The following is a 24742-nucleotide window of genomic DNA, read 5'->3' as shown; positions in this document are numbered from 1 at the left end:
CACGGCTTCCTATGTGAAAGCGGCTTTAGGCATCCTGCGGCGCGATACGCATTCCGCGCGAATTGAGCTTTGCCGCGGGAAACGCGCGAGTTGAAAAATATGAACTTTGGCGGATTTCCGCGCCACGTTAACCAATCAGGACCTTGATGTAGTAGTGATGTGATTCCAGGAAGCGGAGTCTCAGCAGAGTCGCAGAAGCCCCTCCCATGACGCAGATTTCCACGTGAATGTCTCGAATAACTAGAATTTCACGCATGGCTTTCACACGCGAATGAAGCGAGTAAAGTCAAATGTTCAAGTGTCCAACTACGCGCGAATAATGTGTTTTTGCGGCGTCTACCGCGGCTGGTGTAAACACAACATAAGGCTTATCATTTAAACGGATGGGTTACAAAAAACTTTACCCTCCTGACAGTTGTCATGAAGGGTAAAATTAGCTATATAGACCAAAAACACTTTTTGTACCAGGCTGTAAACCTATTATTTTCTACTGTAAATTTGGGCATTATAACATAGGGGTCTATGGGAACTTACTTCCTTTTGGAGCCAGCCTCAAGCGGCCAGTCGATGAATTGCAGTTTAAGTCACATCCGTATTGGCTTCATCAGAGATCGGAAGGTTGCCCCTCGATATTAACCCATTGGAGTAATTTGGATTACTTTAATGATGGACTGGTAAGCAAACAGCTGCCATATCCATAGTAGGACAACAAATATTATGGAAGTATCGTGATAAATGATGAAGAAAATATTTTGACAAATGATGGTAAGCACACATTTGACGGTTAGGCTACCCATTGAATTTTATTGTTTTTGTTTATCTCACTATATGGTCGTTGATTACAATCAGCTGTGTGCTTACCATTATTTATCAAAATATCTTATTTTGTGTTCATCAGAAAAAAGAAATTCATACAGGTTTAGAACAACATGAAGAGGAGAAAATGATGACAGAATTTTCTTTTTTAACCATCCCTTTAACGAGAGATTATGCAACCACTGATCTAGTTTCGGATTTGCATGCAATCATTACACGTTTAAAATTGTGACAACAGGTAGATTCCCTTTAATGAGTTACAATGGATTTAATAGCCTCCATAGTGAGTCACAGAAATTAGGATAAATGATATCATTGACATTTCCAATACATGAAACTTGTTTAATCAAAGAGATACCTTAACAAGTGTACTTCTTTTAGGTGTGCAGAGACGAATATTTGCATTCCGCGGACCCTTTAAGACAGAGAGCATGTCGTGCAATCTTGTGAAGAGAGCGGCGTTTTAAATGCTGGAGTGACGTCACTCAACTTTCAGAGCGGCTGGAGTGCGCGCGGAGGGGAAGGACACATTCACGCGCGCTCAACCCGCGAGGAGCTGCAGATGCGCCTGGACAAGCTCACGCTTACCGGGATTAACTACAAAGCCCTCGTTCCTTGTAAGAGAACTTACATTTCTTTTCATATATGATTTTTGCTGCAAACAAATATCTTCTGTTTTACTTTTACACATTCTGACGCGTAAGTTACACTTATTGTGTTATCTGTTGCGCGTTGTTGGTGTGATATACTATGTTATCTTTATTCTGTAATACTACTACTATATATACACACACATACTTCATATCATATAGCCTACATAAATACCCCCAAAATGTGTTATATATATACTTTTTTACATTAAAACATCCCACATAAGTAGCCTACATTCTGTGAAAATGTAACCTTGATAGATCTGATATTGACCGAGAATGAGCAATAGATAGACAGCATGTTTTAAGTTAGTTGTGTTGAACTGTTGGTTTCTGCATTGTTGTGAATTAGCTAAATGCACTGACCCAAAGCTCAGCCACTGACCCCAGGTGTGACACAGACAAATAATGTACATAACGATATTGCTGACGCCGTGTCCCTTGCCGTTTGCTGCCCTTCAAAGAGGGAGAGCAACACAGCCACATACTGACATTGTCTGAGCAGCCCATGTTGTTATTGTTTAACTGATGCTGGCAGATTCTTTAATCAGACTTATAATTCAATCGCCTCTGGAAGTCATCTTGAAAATAATGTATGCACCTTTAAAATTCTGTCATTGTTTTTATGCATTGAAAACATATAGTGACTAGTGGTTGGACAGATTTAAAATGGTTTAAAATGGTCTTCTGAAACATATAATAGCTTTAACATAAAAATAAAACTTGTCACCTTAGATTTTTTTCACTACAGCAAGGTGAAAAGTTTTTGTTGTGAGTAATCATAAAAATTGTGTTTGAAGTTTGTAAACTGGGCTGCAAAAAGTAGTGACTATTTTTTCCCGTATCATGAGTGGTCACACTTTAGTGCATCTTTAGCTGTCAAATGGAGCAAATAGAGATTTGTTTTCTGCTTACACCAGTGCGTATATTGTGCAAAATATCTCCTGTCGTGTTACGCTGAAGAGAGAAAAGAATTTGGATTTCATACAACAAGAGGGTGAGGAAGTGGCCACCGAATTTTCATGCTTGGATGAACAATTCCTTAGATTTGCAAAGGTGTTCCGTGAGGCTGAATAAATTGTGGTCATATTCTTCAGGAGCCATGTTCCATTAGCATTGCCGAGAGATTTGCATAAGGCTTTGATAGCATTTCAATTGCTTGATTATAAGAAGGAAAGTAGTTTTTAATGTCACTAATCTGTAGATGTCACTCTGTCAAATAGTTCATAAAATCATATTATTGCTTGAACAGGAGATTATGTACTGTATGTGAATACTAAGAAACCTTATAGTGTCACATAGTTTCCTCCTCGACAGCGGATACATATCTGTTTCCAGATTTAAAAAATCTATACTGTAAAGACAACGTGATCCTCACCTTTCTCGGAGTACTTCCAAAGTAATTGAGCATGTTTAATTGTAGTTTGACCTTTGCTTTGGCCACCGGAATATAGCTAAATAAAATAGTCTTATACTGGACATGAGTGATGTGGTTTAGGTAATAGAGATTTGATTTTTTGATTTTGGGTGAGTCTAGACTAGGTCTAGTTTAGGATGGGGTTATTGAGTCTCTGGCCTTCATAGAATCCTCTCTGATTGGCATGCTGTTTGCCTGTGTCTTAGGAGAGTTGACATGGCCACAGGCTATTGATTATAGCCTGTAGATACAGACTAAAAGGAAGCGATAATACTCTCTGAAAAGTGCAGACATTTTAGAGAACATATTATTCTTGTATAAATAAGAGCCTTTTAAGCTTCTTATGGTGTTTCAATGATTTTATGAAGATAGACATGGAGCCAAAATAAATCAGGAATATTTAGCGTTCAGGAAAAGTTTGTGGAATTTGCTTAAAATGTAAAATACTTTTAAATTTAAGTTTAATATGCATGCAGAGACAACTATGCGTACAATAGCCATTTAAGACAAAATTAAGGGAATGAAAAATTAAAATAATGTTTCTTGTCATGCTGCAAAATCTTGTCAAATTCGCTTAGTGTGAAATGTTTACCGACTGTTTTTGGAGTGAATCGCAACACAAGCCTCTGATACGCTGTAAGAATTGTTGACAGTAAAGTATGGCTCAACATGATGACTGCAAAATATGGCTGAATATGGTGACTGCGAAGTATGGCTTAATGTGACAATGGTAAAGTATGGTTTAATATGAAGACCGTGAAGTATGGCTCCTTAAAGGTCACGTTCTTCGTGATACCATTTTTTAAACCCAAGTTAGTGTGTAATTTTGCTATACTAGCATAAATAATACCTGTAAAATGATAAAGCTCAAAGTTCACTGCCAAGCGATATATTTTCTTCAATAGAATTCCTCTTTAAAAGCCTACAACGAACGTCCGGTTTGGACTACAGCCCTCTATTTCCTGCTTTAATGACGTCAGTAAAACAGTTCGTTGACTAAACTCCGCCCACATGAATACGTCAGTCACCAGCTTTGGCTCAAACGGCTCTGCTATGCTAAGCTGCTATCAAATCACAGCACACTAAACAAACTACACATTCAGAACTTGTTACGTATTTCTGAAGGAGGGACTTCACATAACAAGGAAGACATCAGCCTGTTTTGAGGACGGTGAAAACAGCGCTATACAGATAAGTAAATTGTGTGAAAAATACTGTGTTTTTTTACACGTGAAACATGAACACATGTTATATTGCCCACTATAAACACAATCAAAGCTTCAAAGTCACAGACAGAACGGGAGCTTTAAGATAATTGTGAAGTAAAGCTGAATATGACTACTGCGAAGTATGGTTCAATGTGATAACTGTAAAGGATGGTTTTATATGGCGATTGTGAAGTACAGCTTCTTATGATGATTGTGAAGTATGGTTCAGTGTGAAGACTGTAAAGTTTGGCTCACTATGATGACTGCAAAGTATGGTTCAATGTGAAAACCATTGAATTATGGCTACCATGATGACTGTGAAGTATGGCTCAATATGCCGACTGCACAGTATGGCTCGATTTCACGAATGCAAAGTATGGCTTAATATGATGACTGTGAGGTATGGCTCAATATGATGAATGCAAAGCATTGCTTAATATGATGACTGAGGTATGTCTTAATGTGACAACTGTAAATTATGGTTCAATATGCTGACTGTGAGGTGACTCAATGTGACGACTGTAAAGCGTGACTCAATTAGGGCTGTGATGGTCGATGGCAGTATTTTAACACTGCGATGGTAATGCATGCACCACAATGCACCGTGGTGTATGTGCATACACACATTGATGCATATAGATCTTATATATAGTGCATACATATTTTTAAATATAAAAATGTAAGCGAGGAGATATACATTTCTTAATAAATGTCTGTGTTCATAGGCGCCAATTTCTTTTTCCGCTGGTGGGTGCTCGTCACAATGTCAAGCAATGACACTCTGGAGCGCCAAAACGCTTTGAATAGGAGGAAAGTGGCACAGTCACATTTTCTGCATTGTTTTAGATGCGAAGATCTGAAGTAAATGTGAAGCAACTGATAATATGTACTTTGTCATTTTGGTGGGTGCTTGAGCCTACCCCGGAGCACCCATGGGATTGGCGCCTATGTGCATGTTTATTGTAGCAAAACAAGTGAAACAAGTGAGGAACCTTTTTGGGGTTAAAATGTTTCCAGACGTGCTGAAAATGCATTTTGATGGTGTACTGGTAGCACAGATTAATACTTTTTCGCACCTTTGAGTGACCAAGAGAGAATATCATACCATAGTTCCGCCCCCAAGCCAGCGGGTCATCTCCTTGCAAATAGCGCACTAAGTGAGTCTGCTGGCTGTTGTGTTCACTTGAAGGGCAAGATTGTACTTTATATTTTTCATAGTTTGTGACGTGCACAGCACCGGTCGCACTTATGACAACCGTCACAGCCCTAGACTCAATGTGACAACTGTAAAGCGTTTCTCAATGTGAGGACTGTAAAGCTTGTCTCAATGTGATGACTGTAAAGAGTGACTCAATGTGACGTCTGTAAAGCCTGTCTCAATGTGACGACTGTAAAGCTTGACGTGACTCAATGTGACGACTGTAAAGCGTTTCTCATTGTAACGACTGTAAAGCTTGTCTCAATTTGATGACGGTAAAATGTGTCTTAATGTGACGACTGTAAAGCTTTTCTCAATGTGACGACTATAAAGCTTGTCTTAATGTGACGACAGTAAAGCATGTCTCAATGTGACGACTGGAAAGTGTTTCTCAATGTGACGACTGTAAAGCTGGTCTCAATGTGACGTCTGTAAAGCGTATCTCAATGTGACAACTGTAAAGTGTGAAGTGATTCAATGTGACGACTGTAAAGCTTGTCTCAATGTGACGACTGTAAAGCGTGTCTCAATATGACGACTGTAAAGTGTGACGTGACTTAATGTGACGACTGTAAAGCGTGTCTCAATGTGACGACTGTAAAGTGTGACGTGACTCAATGTGACGACTGTAAAGCGGGACTCAATGTGGCGACTGTAAAGTGTGTCTTAATATGACAACTGTAAAGTGTGTCTCTATGTGACGACTGTAAAGTGTGACTCAATTCGACGACTGTAAAGCTATGTCTCAATGTAACGACTGTAAAGCTTGGCTTAATGTGACGACTGTAAAGCCATGTCTCAATGTGATGACTGTAAAGCTATATCTCAAAGTGATGACTGTAAAGCATGACTCAAGCATGGATAAGTATGGCTAAATGAAGTTCGTGAGGTTCAGGCCTGTCAATCATCATTAGGAGCGTATATAAGGCAGCCTCCATGCCTCTGCGCCCAGTGGCCTTTTTTCCGGCATCCCTCCTCCTTACAATCTCCTACTTCACTTCTCTCTTTCTTCCTCTGTTCAGTTCCGTTGCAGGGGGGTTGAACTTGGGGGCCGAGCCTCAGGTTTGCTCTCTCTGAAGGTTCAGAGCTCCCTTGAGGACAGCAAGCAAAGTTTATTTACCATTAATCTTAAAGACTAAATGAACAGGCGAACTAGTGAAGTATGATTAGGATATAATAACTAATGATGCTCTCTGACATAAATACTGTTGTTGAGTCACACTGTTCCATTGCTTTTACCCAAGATCTCATGTCATACAGTCTGACAAAAAGACAAATAAAAACACTAAAAATTGTACAGTGTGTTCCAGGCCATTTATTTCTTGATTTCCTCGAAAGGTTTAAACACTTTGGCTCTATTAAAGCATAACTATCTCAACCATCTCGATCTAAAACTTAAACTTTGTCTCAGCCAATGATATTGAATTCCGGGTGAGTTTGTCTGCTTAAAAGCTTCAGGCAAACTGTTTGAATACATCAATCATTTTTGCAATAATATTTCTTGATAAATCACATTTCAGACAATAATGGAATGTATTTGAATAGAAAATAAGATACAATGTTTTGTTTAGAGTGAGCTGAACCACAGAATTGAGGTAATGTTACTTTTCCTTTTTTTCAAATGATGTCCTTACACGCAAGTTTTACCTTGAGCAAATTACTGATATGTCCTCATTTGCCCGATAGAAACCTAATTTTAAACCTAATTTTAGTAAAAGTTGAGTGTTCTTCCTCTGCTGATGTGTAGCTTTTATTGCCACACGTTTTGCAACTTGCATGCAAATTAAAGATATGAAAATTTTTTTGAAGCAATGACAGACCGAGACGTATTTAATCTAAACAGACATTTCTGGATACATGATCTCTAAGAAATATACAAAATGACATATTTCAAAGTCCCGCTTTATTGCAAGACAATGATTAGTAAATATCTGTTAGTTGGAATAAATAATATTTTTACACCCAGACAGAGAAAATGAACTCGACCGCATCTGATTCTTCGTTTCCTGTCAGTGAATCTGTGTCTGTATTTTATCACTTCCAAATTAGATTTCTGTTTTATTCACTATATTTGTAATTGACTGGGGCAGGTGCATTGTGAGTCTAATGGGTTGTCTATTTGATTTCACTGAAGCATAGAAACCAGCAGGCTTCCCTTTTAGCTGACAGTATGAATTTCATATGATAGCAACAGTTTTAAAGCTTTAATGTGAAGAACAGTCCCTTATCTATTAGATAAACACAGAAATGATTTGATCTGTTTCAAAGTTGGTTGCTCTGTTGTATCGATCTAATTATAAGTTGGCCACTTTATCATTTTTATTTGTCAGCTAAATACCGTTTTGTTATTTGAAGTGTTGTATTAATTCATCAGGGAAGTGCAGTGTGAAGTATACAGCACATTTGTTTGTGTGATGCGTGCATGCACCATTAATTGTGTATTTAGGTTGTGGAGAGGATGAGCTCAGGTTGAGAGCAAACAACCTGTGAAATAATTTGTATAGTGATGTTTGCATGGTAGGCCATTAAGGGAATGTACAGGGTTGGACACAAATGAAGCTACACCGACACCATCTGTGGCATGCTACCGATTACCACAGAACATAGTTTCGAAAGGCACTTGGTGCTTGTCCCAACAAACTTCCATTATAAGTGATCTTCTGTACACATTTTTTTCTGTGCTGGTGGATAGTTGTAATTGGAGCGAGATATGCCCATTTTTAGATAGCATTCTATTGGATAAAGATTTGTATGTGCCACTATGTACAAGATGAGTCATTATTATTTTTGGTTTGTTTATGTGGATAAGTATTTTTCATCATTAAGCCTTCAGAAAATGCTGTTGTACACAAGCAGAATGGACTAGTTTTATTTATAATACTTTAGTGGTATTTTTGGGTTATTCTAGTAGAAAAATTACTGTTGTGTTCTACAAAAGTTAAACAACAACAAACACGTTTTTAATGACATGACAGTATACATATATACATACTAAAAAGCAAAAATTTAGGTGAATTTTTTTTATTCAAACCTTTAAGGTGCAATACGTAACTTTTGTTACTTTTTTCAATAATGAAAATAGTGTTCAACGAATGTCATTATCGATTAGTTTGGTCTGTGATGTCACATCCCCACTGCCCCTTTGCAACCCAAGCGGTTATAAAGTCAGGTGCATGTACCGCAAACAAAAACGTCAAAAATCGCATACTGTGACAGATGAAGTACCTACTCATCGACCATAGAGACAGAGCGCAGTTATGCAAATTTGAAAAACACGCCCACCGGGGGGGAATTCAATCCAACCCTCTCCATTGACTTTGTATTGCGAGAGGCCGCCTCCTTGTCATTTCTGGCTTATAACAAAAAACAGATTAATGCCTAAAAGCTGCTCTGTGACAATATGTACAGCTAACAAGCCAAAGAACCCAGAAATACATTTTTATAAACTGTCGAGCCGTAAAACCCTGCCTTTGAGGAGAAAAAAGTGGGTCGCCGACTACGTTTCCCCCTAGTGGACGCAGTTCTACTAATATGAGTACTATGAAAAGTTGCATGTTTCCACTTTTCTGTCTGTAAACGCTAGTTTTTTGAGCTCGACAGCTTAAAAAAGCTTATTTCTGGGTTCTTTGGCTTGTTAGCTGTACATATTGTCACACAGCAGCTTTAAGGCATTATTCTATTTTTTGTTATAAGCCAGAAATGACAAGGAGGCGGCTTCTCTCAATACAAAGTCAATGGAGACGGTTGGATTGTTTTCCCCCGGTGGGCGTGGTTTTCAGGTTATGACGCGCTGCGCTCTGTCTCTATTAAGGGGGACATTTCACAAGACTTTTTTTAAGATGTAAAATAAATATTTTTTGTCCCTAGAGTACGTATGTGACGTTTTAGCTCAAAATACCATATAGATAATTTATTATAACATGTTAAAACTGCCACTTTTGTAGGGTTTTTGGGTGTGTCCCTTTAAATGCAAATGAGCTGATCTCCGCACTAAATGGCAGTGTCGTGGTTGGATACTGCAGATAAAGGGGCAGTATTATCCCCTTCTGACATCACAAGGGGAGCCAAATTTCAATGACCTATTTTTTCACATGCTTGCAGAGAATGGTTTACCAAAACTAAGTGACTGGGCTGTTCTTTTTCACATTTGATAGAAACACTGTGGACCCAATTATAGCACTGAAACATGGAAAAAAGTCAGATTTTCATGATATGTGTCCCCTTGAAAACAGTATGTTCTATATAGTATAAATATTGGATAGTATAAATAAAAATCGTCCGTACTACATCCACATAACAAGAAGTGTGTAGCAACCTTTAATGACGTTAAACAAGCACAATTTAACCACAAGGGACAGGGGTTTTCTATATTTATTTGCATTTGAAAAGAGCCTCATTAACGCATTGCGACTGTCCTTCTTTTCATTGGGTGACTCCTCTCCCGGGGACTCAGTAATGTCAGGAAAGTAAAGTCCAACGAATGCAGACTACAAAATCTTGCCAAACTTAGTAGGTCATCCGGGTACTTTTGGCATTATCGATTTCGGGCCGAAATAAAAAATCCAGCCGAAAATGTAAACCGAAAATGAACGTCAACCGCGCCCCTCCCATCTGTGCGCTAGCACTTGGGTTTCACTCACGGTGATCACTCGTCTCCCACCCCTCCCCTTTGTGCTCAAGCAGGTTTCATTCACGGTGTGGAGCGACTGTTGCGCTGTTTGGGATTCACCCTCAGTCTCTGTGTGTGCGCGCGTTTAAGTGCCCTCAGTAGTGCACATACGCGAGAAACGCGTTTAAAAAAAAACAAGCAAACATAAAATATCTCTGTTATTGACAGGGCACAAAACAAAATTATCTCCACAGTATTCTTTTTCTAAAAAAAACATTTGTTTATGTCTTAAGTATATGTATACATTACAGTCAGATTAACCTACTTAAGTCTGTGTCATTAATGTTAATCAAACAACCCATGAAAAAAAGACAAATAACTCTAAAAATTAATAATATATTTAATTTATTGTGTTATGATTCATTTAATTTGATTTCTGTACCTAATGCTAATTTCAGACCTTATTAATGTACAACTTTGTTCTTTTTTATAAATGTTTGCAATTTCTTTATTGTTTATTTTTTTATCCGTCACACACCCCTAGTAAAGTTAGTACACAGTGATAGCCATAAATGCAATTGTACTAATAATTGGCATAATAATTTCTTTCGGTGTTTCGGTTTCGGTTTTTCGGCCTTGGTTTCCTTTTTTTTGGGTTTTCGGTTTCGGCCAAGAATTTTCATTTCGGTGCATCCCTACCTACTATATAGTATGGAAGTTGTCGATTTCGAAAGCAGTGAAAGTCACTTATATTAAACAAAAAATTTAACTTTTATAAACAAACATTGCCCTTTTGGCTCCACCATAGTCCTATTAATCGCTGCGTTCACGTCATCATAACTCTCATTGCTCTGTGCTAATTGCTGTATAGTGCAGACATGCCTTTGCATAGCTTGCACTGTTGTCATCATGGGACAGAGGGCACGTGACTTCATAGACAAATCTTATCATTAAATCACATTCATTGGACACTATTTTCAATTATACCACGGGGCTGTTGAATGCTTAATTTGGACTGGTTGAGAAATGTCAAGTGTCTTAAAATAAACATCAGAACCATGTCTGCGATTACCAAATTATAAGCGAAATAATTGACGACGGACTGTTAAATTATTCAAAAATATTTGCATTGTGCATTGTTTTCTAATAATTCACAACTAATCGAATTCACAACTAATCAAACAACTAATTGAATATTCCTTAATATTCCTTACATATTCAATTAGTTGATGCAGCCCTAGTTACTTAACAAACTTATTTTTATGTGGATTGACTGCAGTAAAATGACGGCAAACTGACATTTTCTGCAAAATCATACCCGACAGCTCAAAATCATTGTTAAAAGCTTACTGTTGTGTTGTAATATAATGGAACCGTTTTGATCATTGTTTTTTACTTACTTTAAAGCTTACATAATAACACACTGCATGTCTGATGTTAATCTGGAGTACCTATAGAGTAGTATTACATCCTTTATATCTTCGAAGAGTTTTTAGTTTAATCAGATTTTTAAAAGAAAGATTAGCTTTACTGAATCTTTCCGATAACGTATGAAAAAATGAAGAAGGATGAGTTACTACCGCGGGAGGAGCGAGTATGAGTCATGCAACCCTATACAACACTGTTTAACTTATGATTCACTACATGTTCGTTTCATTTATATAATATGCACGCGCCTATTTCCAACATAACACAGAAATCTTACTTATCGCATGTAACTCATGACCCGGTTGGGACTTTTCAATGAAATCCAGCGCATCAATCACACATTCAAAACGCCGCTGCTACCCCGGATAATAAACTATATCCATTGTTTTCATAAGGCTGGCTTTCTTCTCCTTACATCCAAAAACACAGTTCTTCTTTCGTGCCATTGTTGAGTTTTGAAATTAAACAAAGTTGTGTCGCGTGATGTGATGTTTGCAAGTTCTAGCGTCTCCCGCTGATTGACGGGTGGGCGGGGTTTTCCGGGGGAAGTGCCCATAAAAAGAAGTGATACGTATAGAAACCTCTGAAACGTCAGCTGGACCCGTAATCTAAAAAAACTTTTCTTAACTTGTACGAACCTTGGCGAAGTGCATTCAGCACAGAAATACAGTAACACACCCAACTCCTTTTTTGACACTGTGCCTATGTTTAGCATGAGGAACAACTCTATAACTGTATTAAAAGGTCGAAATGCATGAAATACCATTGAACCACCCCTTTAATACATTTTTGTTTATTTATATCCAAAAAAATTACAGATTGCAGCTTTAATGTGTTGCCACACACAAAACATATTTATGATTATTGTATTATCTCAAACAATGGAAATTCTACTCACTGTTAATGGTTTTATATAATTTTGTTGAAGAGACAGAGTCTGTTATGGGCCATGATAGGATTCATTAAAGCTTGAATTCACACATCATTTAGCCACCGATTTAGGATTTTTATATGCTAATTAAGAGCCTTATAGCTCTTGCTAGTTTAACTGAAGTAAGAGAGAGATGCTGAAGGGATTTAATTGGATGCAAGTCATACGGCTTACGGAAGTAGAAGTGAGAGAGATTTCGGTGCATCTCATTGTGTGATTGGTTTTGGATTTTTTTTTCGTTGTCAGTGTTCGGTTTCCCTGTGACCTCTCGTATGGCAGTGAAGTGAACATCTGCTCTGGGTTGAATCTCATGCATTTTTTCTTGAAGAGAAAGTGCTGTGCCCCCGCTGTGAAATAACCTGATTTTTTGAGTCATGCAACTAGATATTGTGTCTGCGGTCTTGAATTGTCACCAGTTTCATCATAGACCTGTCATTATAACGTAATAATTCTGTCACAGACAACCTCAAAGTGAGTTATTAAAGGATAATTCCGGTATTTAACACTTTGAGTCTCATTTCTGGTTTGTTTTGGATGAACTACAGTGATGGACAATGGGTCGTGTCTTGACTTTTCGACTTATTTAGACGCGTCTCTTGACTGCTTCAGAATGGAAGTCAATGACCATGCACTAGGGTGACCACCTGCTAATAAGCCCAAGGAGGGACAAGGGGTGTGTTTCTGAGGTACAATGTGGGACACTCCCTGGCCCGGCGGTGCACCCGACCCACGGGCCGACTTATTGATAGTGGTTTACCCATTTCTAGCACATACCACCTTACACTGCAAAAAACTTATTTTCTAGAAAAAAAATCTTGTATTTTGTCTTCTAAAAATTCTTAAATGAAGGTGCTTTTTCTTGATGAGCAAAACGACCCAAGAAAATAAGTCTAGTTTTTAGACAAAGAATATCAAGTTTAAGTGATTTTGTGCACAAAACAAAAAAATCTGCCAATGGGGTAAGCAAAAAAATCTTGACATTTTTTCTAAAACACTAAATTCAAGATTTTTTCCTTGTTTTGTGCACAAAGTCACTTAAATTTGATATTTTGGTCTAGGGACTGGACTTGTTTTCTTGGGTCGTTTTGCTCCTTAAGATAAAGCATCTTAATTTAAGAATTTTTAGATATTTTTACTGAAAACCAGACAAAAATACTAAGACATTTTTTTCTTGAAAATCATTTTTTGCAGTGTACATGGCATATTAATAATGGCCTATTCCCCTAAACATGATGTATGCTCATGAATAGGCCAACCAATGTGTTTTTTTTTAAATAAAGATTCATAATATTTTGATCATTCAATGATTGACAGATGCACTTTCATTTACGATTTACTTTAGCTATTTAATTTATTTTTCATTATAATTTATTCACTTTAAATAAATTATAATATAAAATTATAGAATTAACATGAATTGAAGTTGCTCAACAACACAGAAACAGTTAAAAAAAGTCTTAACTCACAACTCCAGGGGTTCACGGAACGAGAAGAGGGAGGAAGGATGGTGAACTTGCATGTTAGTAAAGGCAGGCGCAGGAAAAAAAACTGTTCAGTGCTTTGGAGACACCTTTAGGACTTTCAGCGACAAATATTTATTTTCCCAGTCTTTCTTGTACCCACACCTTCTCTTTTTAATTGATGATGGCGGTGCAGAGTCAGACTCAGTCTCTTTCTCCATTTTTCGAATTGGAAAGCGCGCATCTGAAAGGGATGCACGTGCGTGGCTGCGTGCGGACTGCGCTGTCATGACAACAATGAAAAGTTGACAACAACCTAGTCAGCAGTTCAGATGAGGGGCAACAGTAGCGTGCGAGTAGCGAGTGGCGAGCGAGCCTGAACTGTCTAGTAATGTTCGTTTGGCTGCCTGGGGCTCAAGGATATAGAGCGACCAACTTTTAAGCAAGCATTGATTATGCGTGACACGGTCTCAGTTTGCGGGACGCATGAATTGGGCTTCAAACGCTGTGCGTTCACGCGCTATGCGGGACGGGTGGTCACCCTACCATGCACAAACATGTCATTAAAACAACACTTAACGTTCATTTTCAAAACTGTACTACTCACCGAGTGGTTCGTGGTGTTCATTGATTATTAAAAACAAATATATTGGCGCAATGTATGATTTCAATCCGTGTTATTTGCTATAGTGGAACTATTTTTTCAGATACCTCACAACCGCGTATATACTTCCGCTCTATATTTGAGTCTGAAGCATGAATGAACGTAGTCCAACAAACTGTAATAAAACGGTAGCATATTTTCAAAATCAAGTTTATTTATAACACTTACACCATCCAATATGTTTTTTTCATCAGCAGAACAATAAAGAAGATATTTTGCAGAAACCCCGGTGCTCCGCCATGCAAGTCAACAGATCCGCACACTTTAAGAGCTAAAGCATATATATCCAATACAACAGTAATCCCCCATAACTCCGTGTGACATATTGACGTCTTGTGAAGCAAATCAATCAGTTTTTGCAAGAAACTGAACATTATTTACAACACTATTAGCGTGAATGCCAAAGCAGCAAGCACGCTTTCCGTTCGAGGAGATCTCTTCCACTGGTGCCATTTGGTGGCTATTGGCTATGGATGTTGTTCTCTCTGCGCCATCTATAGAGTGGGAGCGTGAAGCGCACTTCCTGCTTGGCAAAAGCTCTGCATTAACGCTGTAAAATATTTATATATATATATATATTCGAATCTCAAAACTGAAAATCGAATGTCAACCCACGGAACGAATATATTCTGGTCCAGCCCTACAAATATGGGAAAAATTTCTTCTGAGAGAAACCGAGCGAAAAAACTACAACCACATGTAAATAGACCCTTTTCTGTTTCCCGGCGGCGGAGTGATATATCAGCGAGCAATGAGTCTTCCAAGAGAAGTCAATGTAATTTTACAAAATGCCAAATAAAACACGACAGAAACTGTATTTCGCTACACAACTTGTTTTTAATCATCAACGAACACCACGAACCACTCTGTGAGTAGCACAGTTTTGAAAATGAACGTTAAGTGTTGTTTTAATGACATGTTTGTGCATGGCCATTGACTTCCATTCTGAAGCAGTCAAGAGACGCTTCTAAACGAGTCAAAAACTCAAGACACGACCCATTGTCAAAATTTCTGTGTCCATCACTGTAGTTCATCCAAAACAAACCAGAAATGAGACTCAAAGTGTTAAATACCGGAATTATCCTTTAAGCTTTGTTTTTCATGTTCACAGCAAAATATATGTGATTTCTATACTGCTTCTGCGTCAGCGCTAATAAAGCATTTTTATGCTAGCTAAAAAAACTCAAAAATTGTTGTGGTCTCCTACTGTAGTGATGCATACATGTTAGGAAAATAACTATTGTTTGATTCATGATTTTACATTTCCGTTGGTGTAGGTGTGTATTAGTACTTGCAAACAGACAGATTGTAGGAAACAGTTTACTTCCTTGGCCTGTTGACGTAGACAAGACCGACATTATCCTAATTCCTCCTGCTTCGTACTCACAGCCTGTAAGTTAACTCCTGTTAGCATTGCATTGTTAGCAAATCTTTCAAACATGTTAAGGAGCATAACATTTCCGGCCAATCACAACGTACAGATTAGCTGGCCAATCAGGGACAGCACTTTTCAAATCGATGTGTTTTGTACAAAATCAATGCGTTTGAGGAAAGCAGTATATCTGGAGCTATAAAAATGTACGGTATGTGGAAAATAATATGTTTTTAACCGTAAACCACGCGAACACATTGCATTAAAACAAATACACAAAATAATATTTTTTTAGCAATGAAATAGGTGCACTTTAACTCTTTCCCCGCCATTGACGAGATATCTCGTCAATCAAGAGAAAACGCTTCCCCGCCAATGACGAGTATTTCCGTCTTTCCGCAATACTGCTATTATCCACTAGGTGGCACCCTTCCGCAATTTTTTAAACTTTAAAACCGGAAGTATTGCCCTATGGCAAGCTGCTGAATGTCCGTGTATGTTTTAAAGTTCGCTCTGAATGGGATCTCTATGAAAAGTCCGTCACAAAAATGGAATTATCTCTGCTTTTTGCTCAAAATGTGGTGTTTTGAGCTTTTGTGAAAATCATGAAAAACGCTGGCGCTGGCTGGCAACTTTTTTAAAAAACGCTGGCGGTGAAAGAGTTAACATTTCCTCATGATCACAAACTTGAGTCTTTTCGTCTTTGAGTTAATAAAGTCATGTCAGCATTACTAACTAGGTCTATGTAGAAATACTTTCTTAGGAAGTTTTTGTATGAATTTGCATCTTTAGAGTAACATCTCAGGTCATCAGATGGTGATGAGTTAGTGGATTTTTAAGATCTCAGAAAGAGGAAATATCAATAAGCTTGCATATCCCATGCCATGTTTTCAAAACATCCTAGTCTAAAATGGAGCCACGCAATGGGTGTGAGGTGCTTTAGAGGAACATAAGTTACAAGAGATGAAAGACGTATGGTATTGTAGTCTAAGGACCTATACAGGAAGAGATTCAGGGTGTTTTGTGAAGTGTCCGCCCTTAGACTTCCTGGGAGTGACTGTCTGGGTGCGGTCCAAATAAAATTGTCTCCCAGCCAAAGTCTATTTTGCTCTTGGAGACGCCCACCGTCTCCTTTAGAATGCACTCATTTCACCATTTCCTCTCAAGGGGAAAACAGGAAGAAGTAAGGGAATGAAGCTGAGATTAACAAATGTTTCATTCCTGCTGTGACATACATTTTGCATGACTAGAATTATCACATGACTTTAAAGGGTCAATGCACAGTTGCTTTTGATCACAGCAGGATAATATTCATTTGTGGAGGCAATGCAGTGTGGCCGAATTGCACTTAACACTTGAACTCATATTGAACTCTATTTATTCCGAGAGAAACTGCGCCTGACCTCATCTGTGCTGTTGCACGGAGATATTACACAGAATATTTTATGGATGAAGACTCTGGGGATGGATGATAAATCTATGGATATGCAAATGGTTGTGTTTGTGGCAAGCTTGGGCAATAGAGTATTGATTTATATTGCTTTGCTGTTGACTTTTAGTAATATTGTATTTGACTGTAGGCAAATAAAGCCTATCTGCCTGACATGTAAAAAACACACTGAAATTAAAGAAATTGAAAACAGGCAACATGGTCAGGGTACTGTATATATACTGTTGTTGACAAGACGGGGTTCAATTCAGATGAACCTTCTGTTCTTTACTGACTGTGGACATTGTTCAAATTAACAGCATTGAAAATGGAGTTGATTAATGGGGTGCAGTGAAATCATTAATAATACATATGAAATTTATTGTGTTTTGCCTTTACATTCCTAATTTTTAGATGCTGAAGTTGGCTTGTCAGGGTATTAAATTAGGATGTAAATTCTGGGCCAGCAGAGCAGTTTCAACGCCTTATGGGATTTCCTCCTCTCCATTGATTCATTTTTTTCTGGAATGGCTGTGAGTTTTCATTTTATGAGTAATCGATATTTAGACTGAGTGTTATCTGATTATGCTTTAAGAGGAAGTACACATGTGAGGGAAAAGCAAAGTACACAAAAAAATGTGATTATGTGCTTCCATATATAATTCATTGTTGAACGATTTCAACATTGCAGATATGTTGATTGTTTCCATGAAAATTAATTTTAGTCCTGTCACAAAAGGAGCAGCAGGACCGTCTCCTAAAGTTAATTAAAGGACACTCCACTTTTTTTGAAAATAGGCTCATTTTCCAGCTCCCCTAGAGTTAAACATTAGATTTTTACCATTTTTGAATCCATTCAGCCAATCTCCGGTTCTGAAACTAGGGCTGCAACTAACGATTATTTTAATAATCGATTAATTTGTCGATTATTATTATTATTTTTTCAATTAATCAATGAATTGGATAAAAAACAAGAAAAGCATTCATTTCCAACCCCTTATTCAAAACAGAACTAAAATCTTTAGAAATTGCACAAACATGTTGCTCCTTGAACATACCTGAGCTGTTACAATAATAATAAAATAAAATAAAAATGGACTAACACAAAAATTACACATCTCTACATGTTTATAAATATATAGATTATAGATTATAGAAATATATAGCCAAATATATAGACTTTTTTATGATGCATTTCTATCTTTTTGATCCAATCAAGAGAGGCTTCTTGATGGAAAAAGATAGTATACGAATACACTCTCAGAAATTAAGGTACAAAAGTTGTCGCTAGGACAGTACCCTTTTAAAAAGGTATACCTTTGTACCCAAAAAGTGCATATTAGTACTTTAAAAGTACATATTGGCAGTTCAAAGATACATATTTGTACCTAATTGGTACATATTAGGACCTTTTATAAAGGGTACTTCCCCAGTGACAGCTTTGTACCTTATATTTGACTTCATGTGTTTTCTCTGATCGGATAGCTATCTCATTTGTTAAAACTGTTCCATTTACATTTGGCCACATAAATGCGTCTTGTAAAAACGGAAAATGCGTCTTCTGCTCCCCAGCAAAATGCAAATACACCATTCATTATTTCGCCTTAAAAAATTTAAGACGATAAGTTTATGCAAGAAAGGCGGCACTTACTGTATGTTGTGTTAGGCCGGGCACGTACGTCTCCTTGCTCGCCATGAGCTGGAGCGCACAGTACAGGGCAGCAGGAGACTGGCGGTGCGATGATTTAGCGTACAGGTCCACGACGGGGAAAAGCGTTCATGCAACTCTCTCTCAAAGTTTTATTTCTTTGTTTAATATCATTGGAGTTTGTCATTGGACTTTTTATTGGTTCTAGAAACGCTGTCGTCACTCCATAAAGCATAAGCGTGTCGTCTTTGTTTGTTTACCTGTTCGCCGGCTAATTCCAGGTGACACGTTTACGTTTGGGAGGAGTAAAACACTGACATGTGGTTTTCCTCTACCTCCGCTGTTTTTTTAATCTTTTCTCCGCCCTGTCTATGATGCGCCGAACTCTGCAAGCAACAGTGCGCGAGAGAGACCGAGTGTGTTCACTCCGCTCCGCACTTAACTGAAGTTTTTCTCTTTTTTTAAATAATTAAACGTCTCTGCGTCATGCGACACAACGAATCGATAATGAAATTCGTTGCCAACTCTTTTAGTAATCGATTTTTATTTAATCGATTCGTTGTTGCAGCCTTATCTGGCACTACCACTTTTAGCATAGCTTAGCATAATCCATTGAATCTGATTAGACCATTAGCATCGCGCTCAAAAATAGCCAAAGAGCTTCAATATTTTTCCTATTTAAAACCTGACTCTTCTGTAGTGTAATAAGACCGACAGAAAATTAAAAGTTTCGATTTTCAAGGCCGATATATGGCTAAGAACTATAGACCGTTTCATTGGACGCACGTGCGGTGACGCGATAAGCATCTGGTCCGAATTCTACTTCCGGTTTCAGTTTTTTTAATGGTCTGAGTAGATGCTAAACTGCACCCTTGAACAAATACCTAGACGAAAATAACAAATGTTTTGGTTTCCTAGGTAATCTACGTGTTTTTTATTTTGCTTGTTAAAGTACTTCGTTGTTATTTATTCTTAGCGGAGTTTACCGAAAGTTACGTGTTGACCACGAAAGCCGCTTGTTTATTTTGTTACTGCTGAAACCGTCTATACTCTCATTCTGGCGTAATACTCAAGCTCTTTGCTGCTGTACCATGGCTGCAGCACGCGCAATGATATTACGCAGCGCCCGAAAACAGTCTCATTGGTAACTTTCAATAGCAGGGGACTATTTTCTGGCACTGCACTGCAAAATGTTTCATTATTACGGTGGAATGAGAGTATAGTTCCTAGCCATATCGGCCTAGAAAATCGCAACTTTTAATTTTCCATCGGTTTTAGTACACATGTAACTACAGAAGAGTCAAGTTTTAAATAGGAAAAATATTAAAACTCCTTGCTTATATTTGAGCGTGATGCTAATGGTCTAATCGGATTCAATGGATTATGCTAAGCTGAATAGATTCCAAAATGGTAAAAATTACATTTTTAACCCTTGGGGAGCTGGAAAATAAGCCTATTTTCAAAAAAGTGAAGTGTCCCTTTAAGCTGCGGGATCAAGGCACCACCAGCGCAGAGTTTGCTCAGGAATGGCAGCAGGCAGATGTAAGTGCATCTGCATACAGGCACACAGTGAGGCGAAGACTTGGAGGATGGCCTGGTGTCAAGATGGGCAGCAAAAAGGCCACTTCTCTCCAGAAAAAACATCAGGGACAGAGTGATAATCTGCAAAGGTACAGAGCATTTGTGTCAAAATTGCATTTTAATTAGGCTGCCCTTGAAAGCAGCTGCCTATGTAGACAATAGACACTATCTTTTGGAACACAGCCACAGTACGCTTTTTACAGATACAGCCTTTTTGCAGTAACCTGAAGATAAAACCTTTGTTAGAGGGCGCAGTGTTGACAGCTTATTGATCAGCCTAGAGTCTTCAGTTAAAGTATCAACCCATATCGGATCCACCATACCATCACCATAATGATCCTACCTACAGTAACTAATGATCCAGGTATAAAGCAGCCAGGTAAAGACCATCCTTTCTGTGGATTCAATGCAGTGCATGCTGCGTTTGTTGGTGTAACCACCTGCGTCTTTAGATAGATATATTGTTGCCCTCACTTTTTATGCAACCACAATCCATGGAAACAGATCACAGGGTGTCTTTACAGGTGTTTTGTGTTACCTGTGCAGAAGGGGAAGAGGCTTATCTCTGTACCAGACCAGCACCAGAAAGAAAGGGCCATAAATATGCCAAGCATCCCCTGTTTAGTTGCTCCATTCACTGTTTTCTATCAGCACTTCTCAGCTGGTTTACTCATAATCTATAGGAATTTATTGTCTATAATGATGATCTAAATGCAGTGTGATCTCTAGTAAAGTAAGGTGTGCTTGTTAATACAGAAACCTTTGGTTTTTTATAACCGCAATGTTTTTCCCCTGCAATTTTTCTTTGAATTAAATACAAAGATTATATGGTTGGTTAGACTTTATAATCTACTGGTTACATAGTTAATTTCTCCATTATTAAGAAGCGCTTTAGTATATCTGTATTAGCCAGTGAACAAAATTTAGAACTGGTGCTTTTGATGTATACAGCTGGACTGGTTCTGGTTCATTGTCCTAATGTCTTCTCTGTTTTTTTTATCTCAACACAATAGTCATACAGTATGTGTGTGCATGCATTCGACAGCCCTATCTGCGGCTGGAGATGCTCTGGTTTGTCTTTGGCATTGACTGCAGCCTGCTTTTCTTCCTCATCGAGAGGTTTGCAAATGCAGACACAAATTTATTCAACAGAATCTTAAACCTTATTAAATTGTTGCGTCCCTTTTTTTAGCTGTACAATAACCCAAATGAAATGGAAAAACCTGCATCGTTCGTAAAAATGTATTTTTTTTTGTATTTAATTATTTTTGCATTAGCATTATTTTTGCAGGGGAACTATTAGTTTCCCTTTCTAAAAATAGTTGGCACTCCCCATTATACACGTTTTATAAAAAAAAAATCTGCTGCTTGTACTACCAGACAGACATGACCCAGAATCAGACTTAATTTTCTTATTAAATCTTCTAAGTTCGCATCATTCATTTTTAATGCAAGAAAAATGGCATTCAAAGCCGTGCACAGTACTGCGCTGTGCTTTACCCTTTAAGTTGGTTATTTACATAACTCAAAATGCTTTGCGAGGTGTTAACACGGTATTTATTCCAAAGCCAGACTGCATTATATTTGCAGATAGAGCTTATTTTAGGGTCTTTTCATTATTCAAAAAGATGAATCATAAATTGTTGCAATTTGCTTTTTGACATTACGTTGATTTCGCTGCAAAGGGGATGTCGGCATGCAAAGAATCATCTGAAGTTGTTTGTTTATGTCACGGCGTTGTGACATTGTTAGTTTAAATTGGTGTTGGAAAAAAATTGCTCATTAATGATGTGTTTGTCTCTTTGTTCATGCCCTCGCCTCATCAAAAGGTGCATCAACATGACTGACTAAAATACAAACTAACAACACATTAGGACCAGGGATTAAAGTAAAGAAGCAAAATATTCTGCCTACAGGCTGTGGCTTGTTAGAAAATAAGAGAAACTCATTTACTGGAGCTAAACACATAGGGATAATGTGGCAATTCATTTGAAGGGATTTAGTATATTCAGTATATGTTTGCAGGCTTTTGGCTTTGTGGTTTCTTTTAGGAAATAAATATATACTGTATTTTCGAAAAAATCCAACCTGAATATGTCATTTGCATTTAGTCAGAGTTGTCAAGAAGAAACAGGGTGCATTTGCATATATGCAAGTCGTAGAAGTTGAAATGTAAACACACAGATTGTATTGATTTGTTTCAATATGGCAACCAAATTTTACACTCATTATTGGCGTCATTACCGGAAGCTAGTTGTTTTTGTTTGTAAAGTTTTAAACATTGATATTTTTCTTACAAAATTGCATTGATTACCCTCAGAAAACCTAACCCTAAACCTGGAGCCATGTGGATTGTTTTTGTGAAGGATGGATGCATTTTTTTGCCTTCAAAGTCAGAAGTTGTTTCCTGGCCCCTACTACACTTATAAATCTTGGAAGAGCAAGGACAAGTATTTCTAAAATAACTCCAATTGTTTTCGTCTGAAAGATGATGGACATGTGTATCTCGGATGGCTTGAGGGTGAGTAAATCATGGGGTCATTTTCATTTTTCACTGAACTATCCCTTCAAGGTTGGTTCAGAATATCTACTACAGTGCAAATACATTACCTCAGATGTGCATGTTTCGTGTTCAGCGGTCTGATGGTAAGAAGCAAATTGGAAATGCTCTGTTATTCAATTCAGACAATAATACAAATATAGGCTGGTCATGCTAGACTCACTTTTTCTCTTAGCTCTGTATCAACTCATTTGTAGGTATAAGTTAGGTATAAGTTTATGCATTTGCCAGACTATTTCATTCAGAGAACATTAAAGTGCATTCCATATACAGTACATTCATCTATTAGTTTACATGTTCCCTTAGAATCAGACGTCTGACTAATTTACCATGTAAAGGATGCACTCACTCACCCCAAAGGTTCCAGGTACTGTACTGTATGTTCCAGGGGGATGTATTTACAAAGATTTTAATTTAGCTTTTTCAAATATGAAGCTAAATGGAAGTGGATTAAAAGCTATTCATTCTAGTTTTCCAAAGATTCCCCTCATCTTACCGGTCGTGTAAACTGATATCCCCACCCCAAACTCACGCATTTAAGCAATGCTTTGACAGTTTCATAGATTCACAATGTTTACACTTTTTTAGGACAAGCAAACATTATCCTAGATTGCCTTAACCCTCATAACCCCCGATTTTCCTGTTTACATTAGAGGTCATTTAAATTGTTTTTAGATATTGATCTAGATGTTATGCGTTGAATTCGGTCATCTGGCGTTTAAAAAAAAACATAAAACAATTACAGTTTAGGAATTAAATAATTTTGACCAGCAGAGACCCATTTATTTCACTGGATGTGACCAACTGCTCACATCACTACTTTAGTGATTTTGTGAACTTTTTTGTAGTTTTTGATGCATTTTGAAATGTCTGTTTTTACAAAATGCCACAGAAATTTGACTGCGTGTGTGTGTGTGTGTGTTTGTGTGTGTTTGTGCGTGTGTGTGTGTGTGTGTGTGTGTGTGTGTGTGTGTGTGTGTGTGTGTGTGTGTGTGTGTGTGATTGAGCATGTCTATTCTATATTGCATTTGTGTTCTAGTACCAGGCCTTCTTTTCAGATTTATTCTAGACGCATTGTTTTGTTTGTTTTTTTGATTCATTTAAAAAAAATTGCATTTCCCATTCATTTTCAGTTGATCCCCAAGGGCCTCTGTTGTAAATTTTTACACATCTTCAGATCGACTGAATCAAGGGCAGTTTTTAATATGAATATTGACAGATAATCTAGAAAAGTCACAAAATCTTAATCCACTGAGATGAAGGGAACCATTATTTTAACTAAAGAAATGTGGCTTGGGGGTAATTTTGACCCCAAGGGACTTATAAGTGTTCAATCCATAGACTGTAAAAAAGATGGATGACGCAACGTCGCCTCCTTCCATTGTATTGAATTAAAGTTAAAAAAGTTCGACCATGGTCGCCGCCATGTTACGTAAAACATCAGTTTGGAGCCAAGGCATGCTCAGACGGAATCATACGTGGAGCAGGAGGCGGAGCCGCGGTATCAAACTTCCGCCCAATTCAACCACGCCAATCATAATGACGCACCCCGTTTCTATAGCATCAAATTACTAGCTAAAAAGAAACTTACACAAAAATGAACAATTGAACATATATCAGCGTGATAACAAGTACCTTAAAGTAACACTAAAGAGTTTTTTTTACCTTAAAATAACATTTCCAAAAAAGTTTCAGTCGTTCATCCATTCGAAACAGGGTGAACGGCACTTTCACATCCGCTTAGCAGCCCTCTATCGGCCAAAAGCGCACT

At 37.8% G+C, this 24742-nt stretch overlaps 1 protein-coding gene across 7 annotated transcripts in view; it reads left to right on the top strand.

Annotated features, from left to right (window-relative positions):
* Nucleotides 1-1227: 1227 nt before the first annotated feature.
* The window catches only part of gulp1b (GULP PTB domain containing engulfment adaptor 1b), a 68568-nt gene continuing 45053 nt past the window's right edge, over nt 1228-24742 (top strand). For 2 of the 7 annotated variants that reach the window (XM_055213725.2, XM_055213722.2), the window contains exon 1: nt 1250-1433. In XM_055213725.2, coding sequence (XP_055069700.1) covers nt 1379-1433 — 55 coding nt within the window. In that variant the 5' untranslated portion in view covers nt 1250-1378. Of the gene's footprint in view, nt 1434-1478; nt 1516-24742 lie in introns of those variants that run through there. The other 5 variants (XM_055213723.2, XM_055213720.2, XM_055213721.2 and 2 more) reach the window with 5 other exon arrangements.

Source organism: Misgurnus anguillicaudatus, chromosome 8 (genome assembly GCF_027580225.2).
Source record: "Misgurnus anguillicaudatus chromosome 8, ASM2758022v2, whole genome shotgun sequence".
In the NCBI taxonomy this organism is placed as follows: Eukaryota; Metazoa; Chordata; class Actinopteri; order Cypriniformes; family Cobitidae; genus Misgurnus; species Misgurnus anguillicaudatus.
This window is presented reverse-complemented; position numbering and strand designations above follow the sequence as displayed.